At 40.9% G+C, this 19,995-nt stretch overlaps 2 protein-coding genes across 3 annotated transcripts; one reads left to right on the top strand and one right to left on the bottom strand.

Moving 5' to 3' along the window:
• The first annotated feature begins 3,708 nt into the window (after positions 1 to 3,708).
• On the top strand, positions 3,709 to 11,895 carry LOC124868023 (zinc finger and BTB domain-containing protein 5). Of its 2 annotated transcripts, none has more exons than XM_047364787.1 (4): positions 3,709 to 4,198; positions 5,747 to 5,960; positions 6,032 to 6,826; positions 7,556 to 11,895. In XM_047364787.1, coding segments are annotated over exons 1-4 (2,172 nt in total). In that variant the 5' UTR covers positions 3,709 to 4,196; the 3' UTR covers positions 8,717 to 11,895. The 2 variants fall into 2 exon arrangements, with proteins under 2 accessions (XP_047220743.1, XP_047220744.1); XM_047364788.1 differs by having other exon boundaries at positions 3,709 to 4,193.
• Positions 11,896 to 12,032: 137 nt separating this feature from the next.
• grhprb (glyoxylate reductase/hydroxypyruvate reductase b) lies at positions 12,033 to 18,066 on the bottom strand. Its single transcript, XM_047364789.1, has 9 exons — positions 17,833 to 18,066; positions 17,513 to 17,646; positions 15,989 to 16,061; positions 15,757 to 15,873; positions 15,554 to 15,642; positions 15,381 to 15,485; positions 14,146 to 14,281; positions 13,015 to 13,145; positions 12,033 to 12,926 (listed from the first exon to the last, which is right to left on the bottom strand). Exons 1-9 carry the CDS (start codon positions 18,009 to 18,011, stop codon positions 12,805 to 12,807), a joined length of 1,086 nt encoding a protein of 361 aa, XP_047220745.1. The 5' UTR covers positions 18,012 to 18,066; the 3' UTR covers positions 12,033 to 12,804.
• Positions 18,067 to 19,995: the final 1,929 nt, after the last annotated feature.

Consider the following 19,995-nt stretch of genomic DNA (forward strand, 5'->3'; position numbering starts at 1 on the left):
GGTTAAACTGGACTTAATTTATGGGCATCAGAGTAAAGGGGGGAATCAAATTTATATTTGGCAAAAAAAAAGCTAATTTTCTTCTACTTGTTAGTTTATTACATAAAATCCCAAATGAGTCCACATAAGTTTGTGTTACATGAAATAATGTGACAAGTTCAAGGGGTGGGAATACTTTTACTATGTCCTGTATTTACCACATCTGTTGATTCAGCTTACCTGACTCTGGTCTCTTGGTATGAAACTGTGGGTTCTTCAGAGTTTTAGTATCCTGTCGGTTTCAGACGAATGCTTCTTCTCAACATAACTGAACCAAAACAGAGACATGGGAGGGAGGTTTGACCCCAGAACATTTCAGACATGACACAACTGTATGGTAACATTTGTGGCCAGTTTCAACATCTTAAAATTATTTGTGAAACTGTGATTTATTTATTCTTTCTAGCAATGCCAGTCATAGCATTATTTCTGATGTTTCTCATGGTTGCTGATCAGTACGTCAGTCAGTCAGTTTCTGTACCACTTCTTCCATAGTGGGTCAATGGGAAGCTGGTGCCTATCTCCAGTAGTCTATGGGCGAGAGGTGGGGTACACCCTGGACAGGTCGCCAGTCCATTGCAGGGCAACACACAAACAAGGCAATTTAGAGACCAATTAACCTAACAGGCATGTCTTTGGACTTCAGAGTACCCGATGAGAGCCCACGCATGCACGGGGAGAACATGCAAACTCCATGCAGAAAGACCCTGGGAGTTTTTTTGCTGGGTGTCGAACCCAGGACCTTCTTGCTGCAAGGCAACAGTGCTACCAACTGTGCCACCGCGCAGCCCTGTACGTTTTCATATGAAATAACTTACAAAAAAGCTTTTAAATCTTCTGATTTAAAGATTTGGGCACTCACTTTTTACAGAAAATATTTACTTTCGCTGTATTTTGGATGAAATCACCAAGGTTCGGCTGACTAAAGTTAATCTCACTTGAACTCTGTTGCTGCTCTGAGAGCTACAAGCAGAAACAAGAACATTTTGACAATAATTCTTCATTTGTTGACAAAGTTCTGGCAGCCTCAGATTTCATGTTAACATGGACGTCAGATGGCTAACAGTTGCAGCAAATGGAATGTATTTATTGTACAGTTTTAAACACATAAACTGTATTAAATCAGCCTTAGTTGATAAATATTTAAAGTTGCCTGTGCAAATTTAGCTGTGAGCAAATAAATGGTTGGTTCAGAACAGTTTTGTATCTTTAGTGCAGTCCAAGCAGAAGCCTAAGCCCGTAATTATTTAAAGATACAGTAGCAGTAAATTAATACTCTTACGACAGGTTTCTAAATACAAATTACAAAACAAGATAGTTTTAAGACACATGGAACATATCATTAATCAATGCGTTTGATAGCATGTGGAAATACCACATCTTAGTGAAGTACAGTTGCTGCAGTATGGTATAGTAGCAAAGATTAAGGCTACAAGAAATTACCTTGGTGTATGTCACCAATTAGTCTCATCTTTATCAATTCATGAAAGCTGGTATCAGTTAACATAATTTGAAGACGTTTCTTGTTTTCTTCCCCCTGAAAAATCTCTATTTCAGAGTATAAAACAAGAAGATTTCTGTACATTTCTCACTGCTCTGGTTTCTTTAGCTGAAAATAATGGAAAAATCACAAAAAACTATGGAATTACAGCTTCAATGTGTTAGCCTATTAATCAACCTACACAATATAGCCAAAAGCATTAGGTCACACATCCAGATCACTTAACTCAGGTATTTCAGTCACTTCCACGGGTATAAAACGTCTAGCCACAAGGCGAGTAGACTGCTTCCGCATAGGTCGCTCTCAGGAGCTGAGTGAATTCCAGCATGGTAATGTAATGCTACTTGTTCAATAAGTCCAGTCTTAAAATGTCTTCGCTGATAATATGTGGAAATGATTGGGAATGAAAACAATTCAGCTACAAAATGGTGGGCCACATAAAATCTCAGGGTGGGATGAAGGGATGTTGAGATGCGCAGTTTGCAGAGGTTGCTGACTTTCTGCAGAGCCATTAAGCTATAGAGATCCGAACTTCATATGGCCTTCATATTATCTTACCATTAACTTTTGGCAATGTAGTATAGATTTACAAATATTTACTAATTATAGAAGAAAAGTAATGAATAGAAGTAACAAACATAAGCTTGTATTCATTTTATAAGCTTACTGAGCTCTAAACAAGTTGAATAAGATCATTACTTTCAACAATGGTTCCTGGTCATAATAGCTTCAGGGTCATTAACATTGTCAGGTCTCAAGATGATTTCAAGACCATCATGTGCTGGATAAAAGACTTTTTTCAGCTCAATGTGATGTCATGATAAAGGCCTTTTTCTAGATGAGAGAGTAAAATGTTTGAATCTGTGTGCAAAAAGTCTGCCTGCTGAATATTCAATCATATTGAGTGTAAGGTTCCCCAGGTTTAAACAATTAATCACATTATGAAATAAAATACCTTAGAAGTCTGACACAGTTATTAATAATTAGAGCTACATCTAATAATGATATGATATCTGAATATCTGTGCCGTCCAGCTTGGAGCCTAACAAACTCCAAGGTCTAAGGCTTTCTTACACTGTAAGAACTGTTCTGACACAAAACTGGAATACTAATCATGATATTTTGAACATGACCTCAAGAAGTAATCAAACAGATTATATGTCTCACCATGCGGGGAGGGGATAGTGAGGGAAGCTGAAAGCACCACTGGAGCCGCTGCAGGATCAGGGCTCTGAGCATTGTCAGAAGCTCCTCACCTAACAATAGATTGTCATGATTCATGGGTGTTTGGTTATGATTTTCATTTGTGTTTATGTTTTGGATCATTTCTGAGTTTTTGTTACTGTTCATGTCCTGTCGTTTTAGTTATTTATTATTGTTAAAAAGGTCTTTCTGTACACAGCACAATTCTCTATGTTCATTATTGATATGAGGGGCTTGAAATATGAGTTAATTCCTTTATGTTTGGTTTCTTTCTTTTTTCTTGTGTTCTGTTCTATGTGTACTTTATACTCTTCGGCCAGTGTTAGTCTTTTCCCCCCTTGGTTTCTAGTTTTCTTTGTTTCTAGTTTAACTCCGTCTGTGTTAATTATTCACCTTCCATCAGTCTCCCTGTTTGCTCTCCTACATAGCTGTTCCACAATCCCCTGTTTAAGCTCACCTGTATCCAGTGCCATTCTCCACTCCTTACGTTACTCGTTAAGTTTTCTTTGTTATGTAATCATTAAAACTCTGCTTATTTCCGACACTGCTGGCTTCTGCATTTGGGTCGTTTACAAACTACAACATGGCACAGATAAATAACTTTTAATGTAGTAGAGAAATATGGAGCTGCTAAAACTGCTGTGGCAATTCTAATTAGGCTGAGAGCAACTGAGTGAACATCAAAGCTCAGGGGAGAAGAAAATTAATCGATCATGGCTTTAACACATTACAAGGAAGGGGAATATAAATAAAAATCAATAATTCCATAATTGAAAAGTTATGTATGCTCATTTTTGGCAGACCATTGTCTTTATGGCATAACAGCGGCTGCGGGGTTGAGTACTGGGCGGAGACATTTGGAGGGACGGAGAGGGACTATCCAATCAAAGCTGTTTAAGGGTTGGGTCTGATGGCTGACCACGCCCATCCTATTCCGCAGCCGGTTCGCGGACTTGGAAGTGAAGCATAGCGCCACCTTGTGAGTCTGGCTGGTAAAACCGTCTGAGTAAGGAAATTGTTAGAAATCATTGTACACGCGTCTTTCCGCAGACAGGACCGACGCCTGTGAAGATGTTTGAATGCAGTCGGCCCGTGTAAGGCCGTGGCCTGCTGCTAGTGAGACTATCCCTCTAGGTTTGGAACCAGTGGTCAACGCGACACCGCTCAGCCAGATCACCCAGGGTAAAAAGCTGGGAGGAAGTGGACCACCACAAGGGGAACGTGTTGTTGGACGCAGCAGTGAAAATGCTAGCTGGCGGTAGACCCAGTTGAGGGGACATTTTGTTGGGTAGAGGTCTCGGCACAGAGTATCGGGTCTTACCAGAGAACAGTATGCTTCTGTTGCTAGCAGGCACTTTCCTGGGTTGTCGTTAGCTAGATTTAGCCTCTTCAGCTCCAGGTCCGGACTTTTTTCTCCCCCTTGAGACCTGCATTTTAAAGAGAACTCCCGGTAATGTATGTTTTAGTATCCCCCTTTTCTTTAAAATCAAGATTACTAATTTATATCTGTTTAATTGAGTAAATTAACTAGTAATGCGCTAGCTAGCTGGTGTGTATCTTATCAATGGGGCTACGGCGTTAACGACTCTGCTAGTGAACTCCTTCACCAGCTTAAGTCTTATTTTTGTCATTATTTTAATTTCTTGCACATTTAAACATTCACGAACATTGTTGCTTGTTTAATAAAAGTATTTAAATATTTAAGGCTGGTGCTGAAGGACTTCTGTTAGTCATAAACATCTGTGATTTATTTAAACAAGATCGACATCCGGCTGGTTTTTAGCTATGGAAAACCCTTACTAACTTAACAGTGCCTTGAAAGATATTTTATGTGACAGAACCACACAAGACAGCGCAAAACTGCGTAGTAGAAGAAACAAATATGTTATTATAATTATTATACTTTATTTTTATTTTTATATAAATCCAAATCTGTAAAGTTGGGTTGGTACTTGTATTCAGCCTCCTGGGTCAATACTTTGTAGAGACACTTTTTGCTGCAATTACAGCTTTAAGTTTTTTACTTGAAGAGCATCTGTGAACAATTTTCATTTCCTGCCACAGTTTTTGGATGTGATTTAGATTTGAACTTTGAGCCATACATACACAAACCATTCAGTTGTAGCTCTTAAGGTCAATGTCATACTGGAAGGTAAACATGTGCCTTAGTTTCAAGCAGACTCTTCAGGTTGTTTCAAGGGTCCCCTGTATTTAGCTCAGTCCGTCTTCCCATCAACTCGGACCACCTTCCTTGTCCCCGTTGAAGAAAATCATCCCCACAGACTTCAGTTACGTTCAAAAATACTTTTGCAAACCAAAAGGAAAATTAAATGATGTTGTGACTAGTATTGGACTAGTAGAGTCGTTGCATATGGTGATGGCTGTGGGGACCAAGGATCCCATGTAGCGGATTGCCCTGCAAGGTGAAACATGATGCTGCCACCATCATGTTTCACTGTGGAGTATTCAGAGTGACTTGCAGTACTAGTTTTCCACCACACATAGTGTTTTGCATTTAGGCCTAAAGGTTTCATTTCAGACTCATGACCAATGCGCTCTCTGCCACAGGTTTGTGGTATTTCTGTATGGCCTCTTTAAACTACAAACAGGACTTTTTATGTCTTTCTCTTAACAATGGCTTCCTTCTTGTCACTTCTCCATAAAGACTGATAGCACGACTAATAATTGTTTTCTACGTGTCACACAGATGAACCGCATTTACTTGTCTTCTGAATGCAATTGGTCACACAGGATTTTATTTAGAGGTATCAGAGTATAGGAGATTGAATGCAAATGCACGTCACAATGTGGTTGTTTCATTTCTCATCACAATTATGGACTGTTTTGTCCTTCATATATAATCTGTTGAAATATATAAGTTTGTGGCTTTTACAATATGGAAATAAAAAAAAATGAGTGGATATGAATTCATCTGCGTGTAGATTTGCACCTTGTGTGTGTGATCTGACAGCATTTTCTGCTTGTTTGCCGTCATTTCTACAGGGCCATGGATTTTCCCGGCCACTTTGAGCAGATCTTTCAGCAGCTCAACTATCAGCGCATCCATGGCCAGCTGTGCGACTGTGTCATTGTGGTGGGCAGCCGGCACTTTAAGGCCCACCGCTCAGTGCTTGCGGCGTGCAGCACCCACTTTAGAGCTCTGTTTACAGTCGCAGAAGGGGATGTCAGCATGAACATGATCCAGCTGGACAGTGAGGTTTGGACTTACCTGACGACGGCGTCAATAATCTCTGTTAATTGCGTAATGATAAGACTGTTTGCTTGCAGGTGGTGACAGCAGAAGCTTTCGCTGCTCTGGTGGACATGATGTACACGTCGACGCTGATGCTGGGCGAGAGCAACGTCATGGATATCCTTCTTGCTGCATCGCATCTGCACCTGAACAATGTTGTGAAGGCCTGCAAACACTACCTGACCACGCGCACGCTGCCCCTCTCCCCCTCGTCAGACAGGCCCTCCCATCACCACCCTCAGCAGGAGCAGCAGAGGCACAGGCAGCAGCAGCAGGTTGGGGATTTAGGAGCTAATGCTAACCTCACAGCTTCTGCTGCTACGTCCAAGCTGCAGCGCTCCTTCTTGCTGCAGCAGCTGGGACTCAGCTTGGTGAGTTCTGCATTGGGAGGTATGGAGGAAGATGGGGTGGGCAGCAGAGTGGTCGAACAGAGAGCCTCCTTCCCAATCCGGCGCTTTCACAAACGTAAACCCCCTCTGGGGCTGGGGCTTTCAGAGGAAAGACCCAGACAGAGGCAGCGGCTGTTGGGAGTGAGCCCGGGTAACGCAGAAAGAGAGGACGGAGCGCTTCTGTCACCAGATTCCCACAGGATGGGTGATGAATCCAAGTTAGATGGTGCCATCACGGGGTTAGTGTCGGCCCCTCAAGATGACCCCCAAATGCCAAGTCAGTCGGACAGCGGACAATGTGAAGAGGCGAGCTTGGGGAGAATGCAGGGAGGGTTGGGCAAGGAAGAGGACAACAGTGATCATGACAACCAGGACGAAAGAGTGGGGGTGAAGATAAAATCAGGATCAGAGGAGGAAGAGGCTGAAGAAGAGGAGCAAAAGGTAAAGAAACAATATCAAAAAACAATACGCAAGAAATTTGGATGTGATTATTATGGATTCTCTGTAATCAGCACAGGTATTTCTGGTTGAGCATTTAAACATCTTCTTAGCAGAATTGGAAGAGTTCTTTTAAATTGGTTTTAAATCTACTGGCACTGACCCAGATTTTTAACAAGTTTAAAACATTTTGAAAAAAGTTGTGACTTGGGCCATTCTGGAAACCACCAAGGCTCTGCTTCTGGTGGCAGCATCATGCTGAGGGTGTGCTTTGGTGCACATGGATGCATTGAACAAAGTAAAGGGAAGGTGAAGGACTACCTTCAAGGTTGTCTCAAAACGACAGCTAGATGGATTAAACGTGGACATAACTAGGTGTTTAGACAGGACATAGATCCATAGCAGACTAATGTTAACTCTCTTTAAACTGTGTTTAACAGCAGGGTCGGTGTCTGGAAAGCAACCATGTTAAATGAGCTCTACCATTTCTGATGAGAACCACATTTAAATATTCAAACGAAAATACACCAGGAGATGGTTGATGGCTACAAAAGTTGCATTTTCTGCCATTTGTATTCAAATATTCATAGGAGAATATATATATATTTGAGGTGGTATGTATATTTTGGAATGTTTGAAGTTGCATTATTAGGTTGATCTGAAAAAGAGTACATGAACACTTTAACCCGGAACTGTAGCTTCATTTTAACTGTATTTGTTTTCTTCTCTCAGCTGGTGGTCAAACGAGAGCCGCTCAGCTCGCCTGAGCCAGCGGATGAAAACAGCGACGTGACGTCTCAGGCAGAAGGAAGCGACCCGGCCGAGCCCGGGTGCCAGGAGGAAGAGGAGAAGGTGGAGCTGAGCCCGGAGAGCAGCGACCGCAGTTTTACCTCTGAACCCCAGCACAGCTCCGAGTCTCCCCTCCAGTCCAGCACGCAGCTCCTCCTAAAGAGCAGCATGACAGGAGGTGCAGGAGTCACAGCAGGTTTCAGCTGTAATAACAGCAAAACTGGTTTTAACATTTCCAGCTTCCTCGGACCGAAGGATTTTAGCAGTGGCAGGCAGGGGTTGGTTGCTGGAGAGGATGCCCTTCCCAACACAACAACAGGAGATGCGGTTGCACATCATTTCCTGCTGAGGCAGGACACAGCCGGACCATCGGGCTCTGCCTCGTCATCTGTTCTGCAGTGTGGAACACTCGGCGCTGAGAGCAGAAACAGCTTTGGAGATAACCTCCAACCTGATTCTCTGTTCCTCCGCCCGCTGCATGATGGTTTAGGAAACCCAAGAGCCAGTGGAGGAGGTGCTAGTGGAGGACGTGGAGGGGGGGATCCCTTTGCTTTGGACTTCCAGCGTTCCAGTCTGGGCTTTCACTCGCTGGGCCGCCCCTCAAGGGGAGCAGGAGGAACAACTGCAAACACTCTGGGTTATCAAAGCTACAGGCGTATCGCTCCGAAAACGCCCCCTGGGATGGGAGGAGAAGAAGCAGTAGGTGGGATTCTTCAGGATGCTGCCTCCTCTTCCTCGAGCATACCTGGTCCTCTGCTTCTTAATGAGAGCGGAGGGTACGGGATGAACAGCGGCAGGCCCACCTCCCTCCCACCCCAACTCACGCGGGCGTCCGCTGATGTCCTGTCAAAGTGCAAGAAGGCGCTCTCAGAGCACAATGTCCTGGTGGTGGAAGGGGCACGGAAGTACGCCTGCAAGATCTGCTGTAAAACGTTCCTCACCCTGACTGACTGCAAGAAACACATCCGAGTCCACACGGGAGAAAAACCTTACGCGTGTCTCAAGTGTGGAAAACGTTTTAGCCAATCCTCGCACCTTTACAAGCATTCCAAGACCACATGTCTGCGCTGGCAGAACAGTAACATGTCCAGTGCCCTGCTGTAGAAGGACTTCAGTAGGTTAAAATGAAAAGTGGCAATTAGTGACGGGCTGATTTTAAGTCCCAGAAAATCTCGTGTTCTCTTCTTCTGTCAGAATTATTGGATCTCATCATTTCGTTTCAGATAAATCAGTCCTGATCTCAGACCAAAGATGAGGATGACTTTGTTATCGTGCATCTTATTTTTGCTGTGCAAGCCCAAACTATCAAGTTGTACTTCTCTGAAAAACATGTATAGCTTTGATTTATTGCATTGTATTATGCATTCTCTTCTGTATCAATATCAAAAGACTAATCAAGGTTTCTTTTTCCTTCAATACCAGAACCAAAAGAACTCCTTGAAAACTATTTAGTTTTGAAAAACAGTCACATTTGGATCTTGCCCTGATTTGATCAGTGCTGTTTGTACTGTTTTAATCACGTGAGACTCTTACAACACGCTGCAGCCTCCTACCTATCATATCCATCCATACTGTAAGCAGTCTGCAGGCTTCAACACAGTGGCTTGCAAAGATGTCATTCCCCCTGAACCTTCTCACATTTTGTCACGTTCCAACCACAAACGGCGGTATATTTTATTGGGATTTTATATGCTATACCAAGAGAAAGCAGTGCATATTTGTGAAACAGAAGGAAAATAATCTATTGTTTTTAAGACTCTTTAATAATGAAAGTCTTTGTGGCGTGCATTAATATTCCGCCCCCATGAGTTCATCATAGAACCACTATTTGCACCTCAAGTCTTGCAGGTTTCCTTCCAGCCATTAGCTTCATCCATCTTCCCTATTAATTCTACGCAGGTTCCCTGTCCCTGCTGGAGGACTGAATCCCCACAGCATAATGCTGCCACTACTGTGTTTCATAGTGGCCAAAAGGTTCAATTTCTACCTCGTGTGTTTTGCTACATGGCTTGGGGCAAACGAAACAGGACTTCTGTTTTTTTTTTTTTTTTACAATAGCTTTCTTTTTGCCACTCTTCCATCGCATTGGGATTTAAGAAATGCACAACTAATAGCTGTAGTGTCAACAGATTGTCCCAGCCGAACTGTTGAATGCTACAGCTCCTACAGAATTAACATGGATATAGTTTTTATGACCTTTTTGTGAACTTCTTTAAACGTTTCCACTACTTTCTCCCTGACCTGTCTGTCATGTTCCTCTGTCTTCATGATGCTGATTGTTCATTAATATTCTCAAACAAATCTCTGAGGCCTTCAGAGAACCAGCTGCCTTTATACTGGGATTAAATAATACACAGTTGGACTCTATTTATTATTTAGATGACTCCTGAAGACAAATTGGTTGCACTGCATTATGTTCAAAGCATACCAAATATAAATGCTCCTCACATTTTTATTCACACATTTTCAAACTATGTACAATATTCCTTCCACTTCAAAGTTATGCACTACTTGAACTATGATCCATCACATAAAATCCCAATAAAATACCTTGAAGTTTACGGTTCGAAGGTTTACATGTTGGAATCTCCAAGGGGTGTGAATACTTTTAGAAAGCGCTGTGACCTGGTGATTATGCATGTGCTCTGTTTGTGTGTTAGATATTTATGTGAACTTGAAGGGGGGGAATAGATAAAATTACATGTAAGTTTAAACAAGAGAAGAAAACAGAATCTAGGGTCGGCCTCAGCAGGTAATATAAGTGCATTTTAATGGTTTACTTACAAAAACAGCAGCAGTTAAAGCATTTTTAGAAGGAATGAAGATGAAGATTACTTCTGTGGTGCTTTATCTCTGGATAGATGTTCATACATATTCATTTATTTGACAAGGTTTTGCAGTTCAGTTTCGATGATTGATCGGTTTGAGAAATGAAAAACTTTGCATTTGTCTACATCACATCTCTGCAGTTTGTTTTTGGGCATATTTACTTTAGAATGAAGTTGCATTGAGGAAAAAATAAAGTAATAATAATCAGGACAATAGTTAAAGGGTAAATTAGTTATAATTTGATCATGCCTTCACATTTTTAAAGAAAACTAATATAAAGTCCTGAACATTAGTGCCATATTAATCCGGAGTTTCACTGGAAACCCCTTTGTAAATAGATTCTTTAAGTGTCAACATTTTCACTGTATTTATATTGCCGTTTATGAATTGTATAAAAGTTGCGACCAAAATAAAACCTCGTCCCACATGGAAAAAAAAAGGTTTCTCCTGGTCACTGAAATGCTGTGTTTACTTCTTGAAATGTAGGTTTGTGTTGCTGTACTGGAGTTCATCCCATATTTCAAACGATACTTTTAAAAAGCAAAACTCCCAGTTTCACTGGAACTATTGCAGTTATTTTCAAACAGCTGACTTTGTTTTTCTCGTACGCCAGCTGACCAGCAGAGCTCTGCAACAACCAGAGAAAACTCTTAAACCATAGAAACGATATGATGGGAAGAAAATTACTTGGGAAAACTTTGCAACTGTTTAAAACCTCAATAAGAGCAACTTCTTTGGACTAGACTGTTTATTGTATAGTTCTGTTTTAGTGAATCAAAGAAATAACCAAACATGTCTGTCTTTTTATATTCTTGATCACTGTATGTATTGTGACACTGGCGATTCGTTTTAAACCGGTCGGCACCTTATATTAAAGTCGTTACACTGCCTGCCTGTACAGTATAGCGTGTTTTATTTGACTTGATGAGACATATTGGCGCCTTGTTACAGAAGAAAACACCAGGTGTGATGTTCCCGACATATCATCCAGTGGTTACCGTGGTGCTGTTTGCTGTGAGTTTAAAATGGCAAGTGCTGGTGAAATGTATCATGTAACTCAAGTCACGTTCTAGGGAAGAAAAGGTGTTCATGTGAGAAATAAAGAGGTGATAAAGTGAAGACATCACCCACTTTACTGCTTTTACTTGTAAGGAATCCTATTGGTGCTTTAAAAAAATGACTAAATTTAACGGTTCATATTCTTTGAAAAGAAAGACCCTTATGTACTTTCCCCTTAATATAGCAGATTTGTAAATTAGGCTTAAGTCACTGACTTACACTCTAGCTTTAAAAGCTCGGTTTCATTTGTTTTCAGAAAAGTGAGAAAGTTTTGTTTACGTTTTGACTCACAAATACCGTTACCATGAACCAGTAAAATCGTTGTCTCTTTGCTGTATGAAGGTTGTAAATTATGTTGATTTGTTGTACAGACTGAATAAAACAATGGAACCCTGTTGGGCATTTTTGTTGGTGAAATTCTTATCTCAGTAGATGCGAACTAATGCCAGGGTTCCTGTGCAAACCTCAGTTGGATTTGATTAGATCTTTTTTCATCATTCGGATGAAAAACAAAAGACTTTCTGAAACAAACAGGCTTTCTACATTTATTTATGTTTAATCATCATTTTTCCATTAATAAAACACAACTTTGGTATTTGTCCAGATTTAGTGAATATTTCGATTTCTGTAGTTACTGCCAGAAAAATCCACTGATTCCACATTTTTGAAAAGGACCATTTCACTGCTTTTTTGGCATTTAGAGCCTCTGAGATCAGGGTTGTAAACTGAACCTGTGGTTTGGAGCATTACACATCGACTTTGTTTGGCTGTGCACACAGGTAAAGAAATTTGTGGGGATTTCTTTTTTTTTTTTTTACAGTTTGGATTAAATCTTACCCCGTTGAAAAGCCTGTTGAATGCTACCACGTTTTAAACGAAAATCCATTTGTGAGTTGAGCAGCGGAGCCGAGTATTTAGCTTGCTGCCATGAAAAACTTTGCACCATTTGAAGGGAAACGAGAGCTTTTCAATGGTGTAAGGTGTTTTTGCAACAAATAATTGTTCCACAAAAAAAATAAAGGACCATAGAGAAACTTTGAAAAATCTCTTACGCTTGTCACTTTTGTTACTTGATCTCATGGCTCCAGACATATTGATTCATGACCCTGAGTGGGTCAGGGTTGTGTTTCATGGTTTGTGAAATTTGAGTTAAATGTTTCATTCTCAGATGTGAACAATGCTATAAAAGCAAACCGATGGGAAAAAAAAATCTACCAATCGGCAAAAGTGGAAATACTTTTGCATTGGAAAATTTGGAGCCCTGTAGTTCTCCAAAACCTAAGTCCTCTGGAGCAAGCCTGTTCTTACAGCTTGAGCTCTTTGATCATTGGCTGGCCTCGCAGGCCAAGGAGGAGGTTGTTCGCTGCCAGGGCAGACATGGCGTTACGGGTGCTGTAGGAAGCACTAGCAATATGCGGAAGAATCACTGGAATGAGAGAATTAAGACAAACAATTGAGGGTAAGTACTGAGAGCTGAGATTTGTGCGGCCAACAGAAAGATCTGGCAGACTCACCGCAGTTTTTGAGGGTAAACAGCGGGTGGCTGGTGGGCAGGGGCTCAGGGACGGTGACGTCTAACCCAGCTCCAGCTATCTGCCCGGTGTACAGAGCTTCATACAGGTCCTTCTGATTTACAACCCCTCCTCTGATGTAACAGAAAGACATTACTGACTTACTGACAGAAGGCAACATGGACACTGGAGTCATTCTCTAATTTTACAGATATGACATAGTACTTTACAAATAATAATAAACACTGACTTGGGCAAGCAAGGATAAAAGTTACATTAAACATTTAATTTCTGTGGTCTTTTTAAACCAAAGTGCCTACAGTTATTTGGCCAGTTTTTTCCTCTGTATCAACAACTGAACATTAAGTATTTTAAGGCCCAGCGTTATGACCTAATATGCTAAGTGTTGATACCTTAAAAAAAGTTATTTATATATATCAGTTATTTGAAGGAAACATTGGGACGATTTAAAGGACGGTACTGTTTCACAGCATATTAAACTGCACTAAATATTGTACTTTGTGTTAAATTTTAGACGGTATTATTTTTAATATTTACCATCTGTCTTTTAAAATGAGGAATTAACTTCTGGAATCACTTTGCTTCCCTTTTTGGTATTGTTTCTGATTATATTTTAACCTCAAACTGTTTATCCCACCATCATCCTTAAATACTGTAGGCTAGGTTTTCAGCTAATGCCACAGCTTTTTGGGAATCATGGTGTTGGCGCTCTGATATTGTTTTATGTCTTTCAAACTGTGTTATCTTTGTTTTTTCGTAAATTCAATTTAAGAAGTTTTGAATAAATCATGTCTGTGTCAGGTATGCATGAAAACCTTATGCTGGTTTACAGTCATCATCCAGATTAATTAATAGCTCAGAGTTAAGTCACTTTAACACACAAATACAGTTCCTCTGAAAATGAAAGCAAATGCAGTCAATGTCCAAAGAGCAACTATAAAAGACCTTCTAACAGCCTGGAGAAATGTTGAAGAATACCACTTCAAACAATTCCTACGATGTCTGTTAATTATTGATTATTTGAAGCTTTTGACCAGCATTGTAGATGCTGTATATATGGACCAGCCTGTTCTGAGGTCACTCAGGGTGGGTTGGTGATTAAGACTGGGGTACCTGCTGGTGTTGATGATGATGGAGGTGTTTTTCATCTTTGCGAAGAGGTCCTTGTTGCAGATTTCTTTGGTCTCTGGTGTTAGAGCACAGCACACCGACAGGAAGTCTGACTGCTTTGCCAGCTCATCCAATGACACTTGACACAAAAACAGCATCAAAATCATAAGTATATTGACTGTTGCAAACACAAATTAATACAGTCCCATCCATGTATTTCTAATAATATGTTCAATAGAGAAAACGTGTTTGGAAAATACTCTATATTCTCCTACGGTCTCCAACCCATCCCCATAAGAGTACGACATGCTTGCTAAAGGCGTGTTTCTATCATATGGGCAGTTGCCCAGGGCAGGATTACAAAGGGTGGGCGCACTAGCACCAGATAAAATTTCTAACTTTTCAGTCAGTTGTGCCTTGAACAAGTTGTCCATTGCTTTTATACATGTACAGTCAATAGAGAGTTGCTGCTTGCAGTATTTACGTGCTTTGTGCGGCACCGCTGTGCATTTCTTCCTGCCTCAGGATTTAAATAATTTTCTGGATTTTAATTTTGCAGAGCATAATTATCCGGAACTTTATCTCTTCTAGCATCTTTGTTGTTTACCCCTACTCAGGTAGGGGTGCTGCTTGCTGAGGAGTATTGCAAAATGTGAGCAGGAAAAAGGCAAAACAAAGGCTTCTCACGAAATGAAAAAGCTGCAACTTCAGCACTGAAACAACAACCATGCTTTTTCCACAGACATTACTCTTTAATTTATGTGTTGACACTCCAGGCACAGCTCTGACTGAAATATGTTTAAATGTAAAGCAAGGAACCAGACTTCTACTTTCACTGGATTTGCAGCAGATGAGAGATAAATGGGAGCTCCAATCGAGATTAAATCCCAGTGTTCCCATTTCTTTTGATTTGTTTCAGAGTGGAAACAACACTGAAATCCCTCCATTTAATTGACATTTAATAGATGGAGCTGGATTTATCCCAGAAGAGATTCATGCAAACTTAAAATCAGGTCCTGGGAGCTGCTGTGTTTTTATTTGGGTCTTGGAAGATCAAAGCTATAAATATAAGAAAAAGAGAAGACCCTAAAATATTGCTTTAATGAAATAATTTACTCACTCCATCTTCATTGGCAGTAGAAGGCACAAGTTCTAGATTTAGGTTGCAAATTAGGGGAAAATCAGAACTGTAGCCATAATTGTATACATGGCTTGAGTGCCCATGATCCACATCTTACCATATTCAGCATTGATGGCCTTGGCCAACTCAGGTCTAGGAGCCACATCTGTGTATATAAACTTCTTTACTTTGAAAGGTGCCAGCCGCTCTGCGATAGCCACACCTGGGCAACAAACAGAAAAGGCATCAAACTGATTGTGTGATGAGCTGATGTAAATGCATTTTGCTTACCGATCCTTCCAAGACCGAGAATTCCCACAGTGCTGTTGGCCAGCTCGTATCCACACAGCCACAAAGTTCTCCATGTGCCCCAGCCACCACTGACATAAATTACAGTGGAAGAAATTTCTTCAAATTTGACAAAAAAATGGACTTGGGAATATTTTCTACAAAACAATCGAGTGGTATAAGCATGATTGTGTGCATGAGCTTACGTCTTAGCTTCATGAGTGGCCTCTATAAGTCTCCTGGAGGTTGCAAGCAGCAGAGCTACAGTCAGCTCTGCAACAGCATCTGTCAGGACCTCAGGGGTGTAACCTACACGGATTCCTCTAGAGACATAAATGTGCATGACTAAATGACCATGTCGCAGGAAAATAAAGCCTACTCATTATACACGTATATAAACCTTATGGATTCAACTGTATTACTGAAGAAAAAGATCACCTTTTCTTCAGCTCCTCCAAAGATAGATGATCAAACCCCACTGACATGGTACTGAGGACCTTCAGGTTTGGGCCTACAGGACAACATCATAGACACTGAACCACCATTCATTTGTGCCTCACAAAATCATTTACGGACATTGAATCAGCCCAAGATCAGAGATTAAAATGTGGAGAACTTTAAAGCAGTGTTAAGTTATGAAACAATACCCCATGCTTTGAACATCTCATGTTGCACTATTCAATTTATCATCCCTTAGTGGAAAGAGTATTGCACAACTGCAAACCAACCAAGACATGGTTCTCCACTGTGGAGATATATTATGTGTGTACATTATTATTACTATGTTCATAACCAGTGTGGGAAATAAAATGTGTAACATGTGTTAGTATAAGACATTGTGTATTGTGTGGCCTGCAGAAGTATTTCTCACAGGAGAGGTGAAGTGGAAAATTACTGAGAACTGCAGGAGTGTGTGAAAATTGGAGATAGTACATCTGACTGAGTTACTCCCTGCTTATATCGGAAGATACGGGATGCAGCTATTGGACAATACCTGTCTAAATATGGTCAGCCCGAAAAATGTGTACGTGACTATGTGTAGAAAATATTGTAAACAAGGGCGCTGCCCATTTTTGTGTGTGTTTTAATAAAAGACATGAGCCCAGTGAGAGGAGCAGAGAAATCTCGGTGTGTCCTGACCACATGAGTTCTCTCCCTGGGTCCAGGTATGAAAATTGAATACAATGGTGTCTGAGTGTGATTTATTCTAATGTGTTGTGAATTCCTCCAGGTTACGGTGAATAAACGAACGCGCAGAAGGCTCAGTTAAAGGGGTACTTCAACACCACCTAAACTAACAGGCCAGCCATGGAGAGCAATAATCATTAATTGTGTGGCTAAAAGGACCATAGGAACTCTGGAGGAGCTGTGAAGATCCACAGCTCAGATGGAGAATCTCTAGGGAGGAAAACTATTAGTTGTGCACTCCATCAGTTTGGTCTTTACAAAACAGTTGCCAGAAGAAAGTCTGTGTTGAAAGAAGTCATGTTTGCTGTTTGACACAAGCAAGGCAGGTGACACTGCAGCCGTGGAATAAGCATCATGCTGTTGGGGATTCTAGTCTATAGCTGGGACAGGGAATCTGGTCAGAGAAAATACAGAGTAATCCTGGAAGCAAAAATCTTTTAGACGCTGCAAAAGACTTGAGTTTGGGGCAAATGTTCACCTGCTAGCAGTGCAACAACCCCAGGCACACCACCTCAGGTACAATTGAATGGTTTAGTTTAAAGCATATCCATGAGTAAAATGGCCCAGTCAAAGTCCAGACCTAAATCTTAGTGGGAATCTTTCATATTCACAGACTCCCTGAATTCAATCTGAGTGAGACTGAGCTATTTTGTAAACACTGACTGGCACAAATTTCTGTCTTTAGATGTACAAAGCTGGTGGAAAAATACTTCAAAAAATGCAGAGCTGCAATTGCAGCGACAAAGTTCAAACAACGTGAATGCTTTTGCATACCTGCAGCATCCAACAGTTCTGCATCAATCTTTTCAGTCAGCACGCAGAGCAGACCATCAACACCTTTCACATTCTGAAGCAGCTCGTTCCTCGGCACAGGGACGTCGTCCGAGTCCCACAGCTCAAAGTGCACCCTGTGTTTACAGTTATTGTTCAGACACTGAGGTGCTCAGAGGAGTGAAACATATTTATCTTAAAAACACATTGAAAGTATTGGTGGAGAAATATAATTTCAGATGCCATGTTTATATCTTATTAATCTGAAGGTAAACATTAGAAGTCTGTCTGTCAGTCCATTGCAGGACTCTTTTCTGACTCACTGTCCAGAATCCCGGAGGATCCTCAGGCCTTCAGGTGGGATCTGTCTAGTGACATACACCCGTGGCAGAGTTGACATCTCCCTGAGCACTTGGGTTGTTGCACCACCGGCGAAACTCAAAGGAGCAACAGCAAGTCTCTGTAGTCGGCGTAGTGCCATGAGGCTGCTCAACATTGCCATTAACCTGCAGTTCTCAGTAAGATGAGGTGATACTTTTGGAGTTTAGTCTGTCGCAGGCATGTGTTTAGTTCTGGCTGCAGTTCAGGGGGCGGTTCCCATGTGTGCTTGACCAATGTGCTCAAAGGGAGGGTGCCTCAGAGGTCTTCAGGTGAAGGGTAATTTGTTTTCCAGACCAAAGGAACACAAAATGACTGACCTTTTATTTGTCCAGGTTACAGTGAAAATAAAATCCATTTGCACTGCATTGTGAATGGAATTCAAAACTGACACACAAAGATCTGACGCTTACACACTTTCAAACTAATATATTAGGATTGCTGAAAATTTCACAAATCAGACCACCGAATTGAAGTGAGACAGATGTAAATGTTTCACCTGGCAGTTGACCTTTGTTTCTTTAAACAGGAGAATACCCAAAAACATTTTGGTCTTTTCTCTGGCTCACACTGGGTCAGTAGTGCCCCTATAGTTTCCCAAAAGTGGTGTGTAAGACTTTTATATTGTTTAGAATATAAAAATAAACAGGTTAACGCAAAAAATATAACATTTTATTGTTGTGTAAGAAGCATTCAGGAGGAAGTCACAGGCATTTGATCAGTAAATTGGTCTGTAATGTCAAGTAAAGTAAAATATGCTGAATACTAATTTGGACAAGTATATCTAATTTTCAAGAAACAGTAGCTTGAGTAAGGAAACACAGACATTTCTTTTCACAGCCACCTCTTCCAGCTCCCCTGGTAGAACCCCAAGGCTTTCCCAGGCAAGCTGAGAGATAGTCTCTCCAGCGTGTCCTGGGTCTTCTTTGGGGTCTCCTCCCAGTTGGACATGCTCGGAACACCTCCCTAGGGAGGCATCCAGGGGGCATCCTTAACAGATGCCAAAGCCACCTCAACTGGTTCTTTTCAATGTGAAGGAGCAATGCTCTACTCCAAGTCTCTCACAGTTAGCCAAACTCCTCACCCTATCTCTAAGGGAGAGCCCAGCTACCCTGCGGAGAAAACTAATTTTGCGATATCCGCAATCTCATTCTTTCATTCACTACCCAAAGTTTGTGACCACAGGTGACGATAGGAACGTAGACTGACTGGTAAACAGGGAGTTTTGCCTTAGAGCTCAGCTCCCATTTCAACAGAACAGACCGGTACAGAACACCTAATATTGCGGAAGCCGTACCGATCTTTCTATCAATCTCATGCTCTCTTCTTCCATCAGTCATGAACAAAATCCCGAGATACTTAAACTCCTCCAATTGAGGCACCACCTCATCTCCAACGTGGAGTGGGCAGTCCACCCTTGAGGGACTGCCTTGAGGACCATGGGCTCAGATTTTTAGGTGCTGATCCTCATCCCAGCCGCTTCACACTCGGCTGCTAACGACTTCAGTGAGAGCCAGAGAACAGAACCACATCATTCGCAAATAGCAAGATGAAATCCTGTTTTGAAGGCAAAGGGTGGTTACACCAAATATTGATTTGATTTAGATTTTTCTTTTGTTCATTCACTGCATTTTATTGATTGATGAAAATAAATGAATAACACTTAAATTTTTGAAAGCATTCTTTGTTCACGGCATTTTTTCACACCTGCCTTAAACTTTTTCACAGTACTGCATTTGCAAATGTGATCAGTTAAATGAAAGTGGAAATACATACATTTCCTAAATCAATATATCTACAATAATTTAAATGTAACAATTTATAAAATATATAATAAATATGTAATTAAATACTTAAATGTGGAAATAATAAATCTAAATATTATGGTAAATATAGTTATATCAGTATATATCTAAATATATTACTTGGCCTTGCTGTAGCACGCCACAGAGACAATTTAAAGTTACACTGCTGCAATGCTGAAGTGATTTATTAAATATTTATTTCTATGTTAATATACAATATAATTCATTCAAGCGTTATTAACGAGTCACACATCAAACTATTTATTCGCGTATATCATACCCTTTATTACCCTTATTACAGTC

This window comes from Girardinichthys multiradiatus, chromosome 5, assembly GCF_021462225.1.
Source record: "Girardinichthys multiradiatus isolate DD_20200921_A chromosome 5, DD_fGirMul_XY1, whole genome shotgun sequence".
Taxonomy (NCBI): Eukaryota; Metazoa; Chordata; class Actinopteri; order Cyprinodontiformes; family Goodeidae; genus Girardinichthys; species Girardinichthys multiradiatus.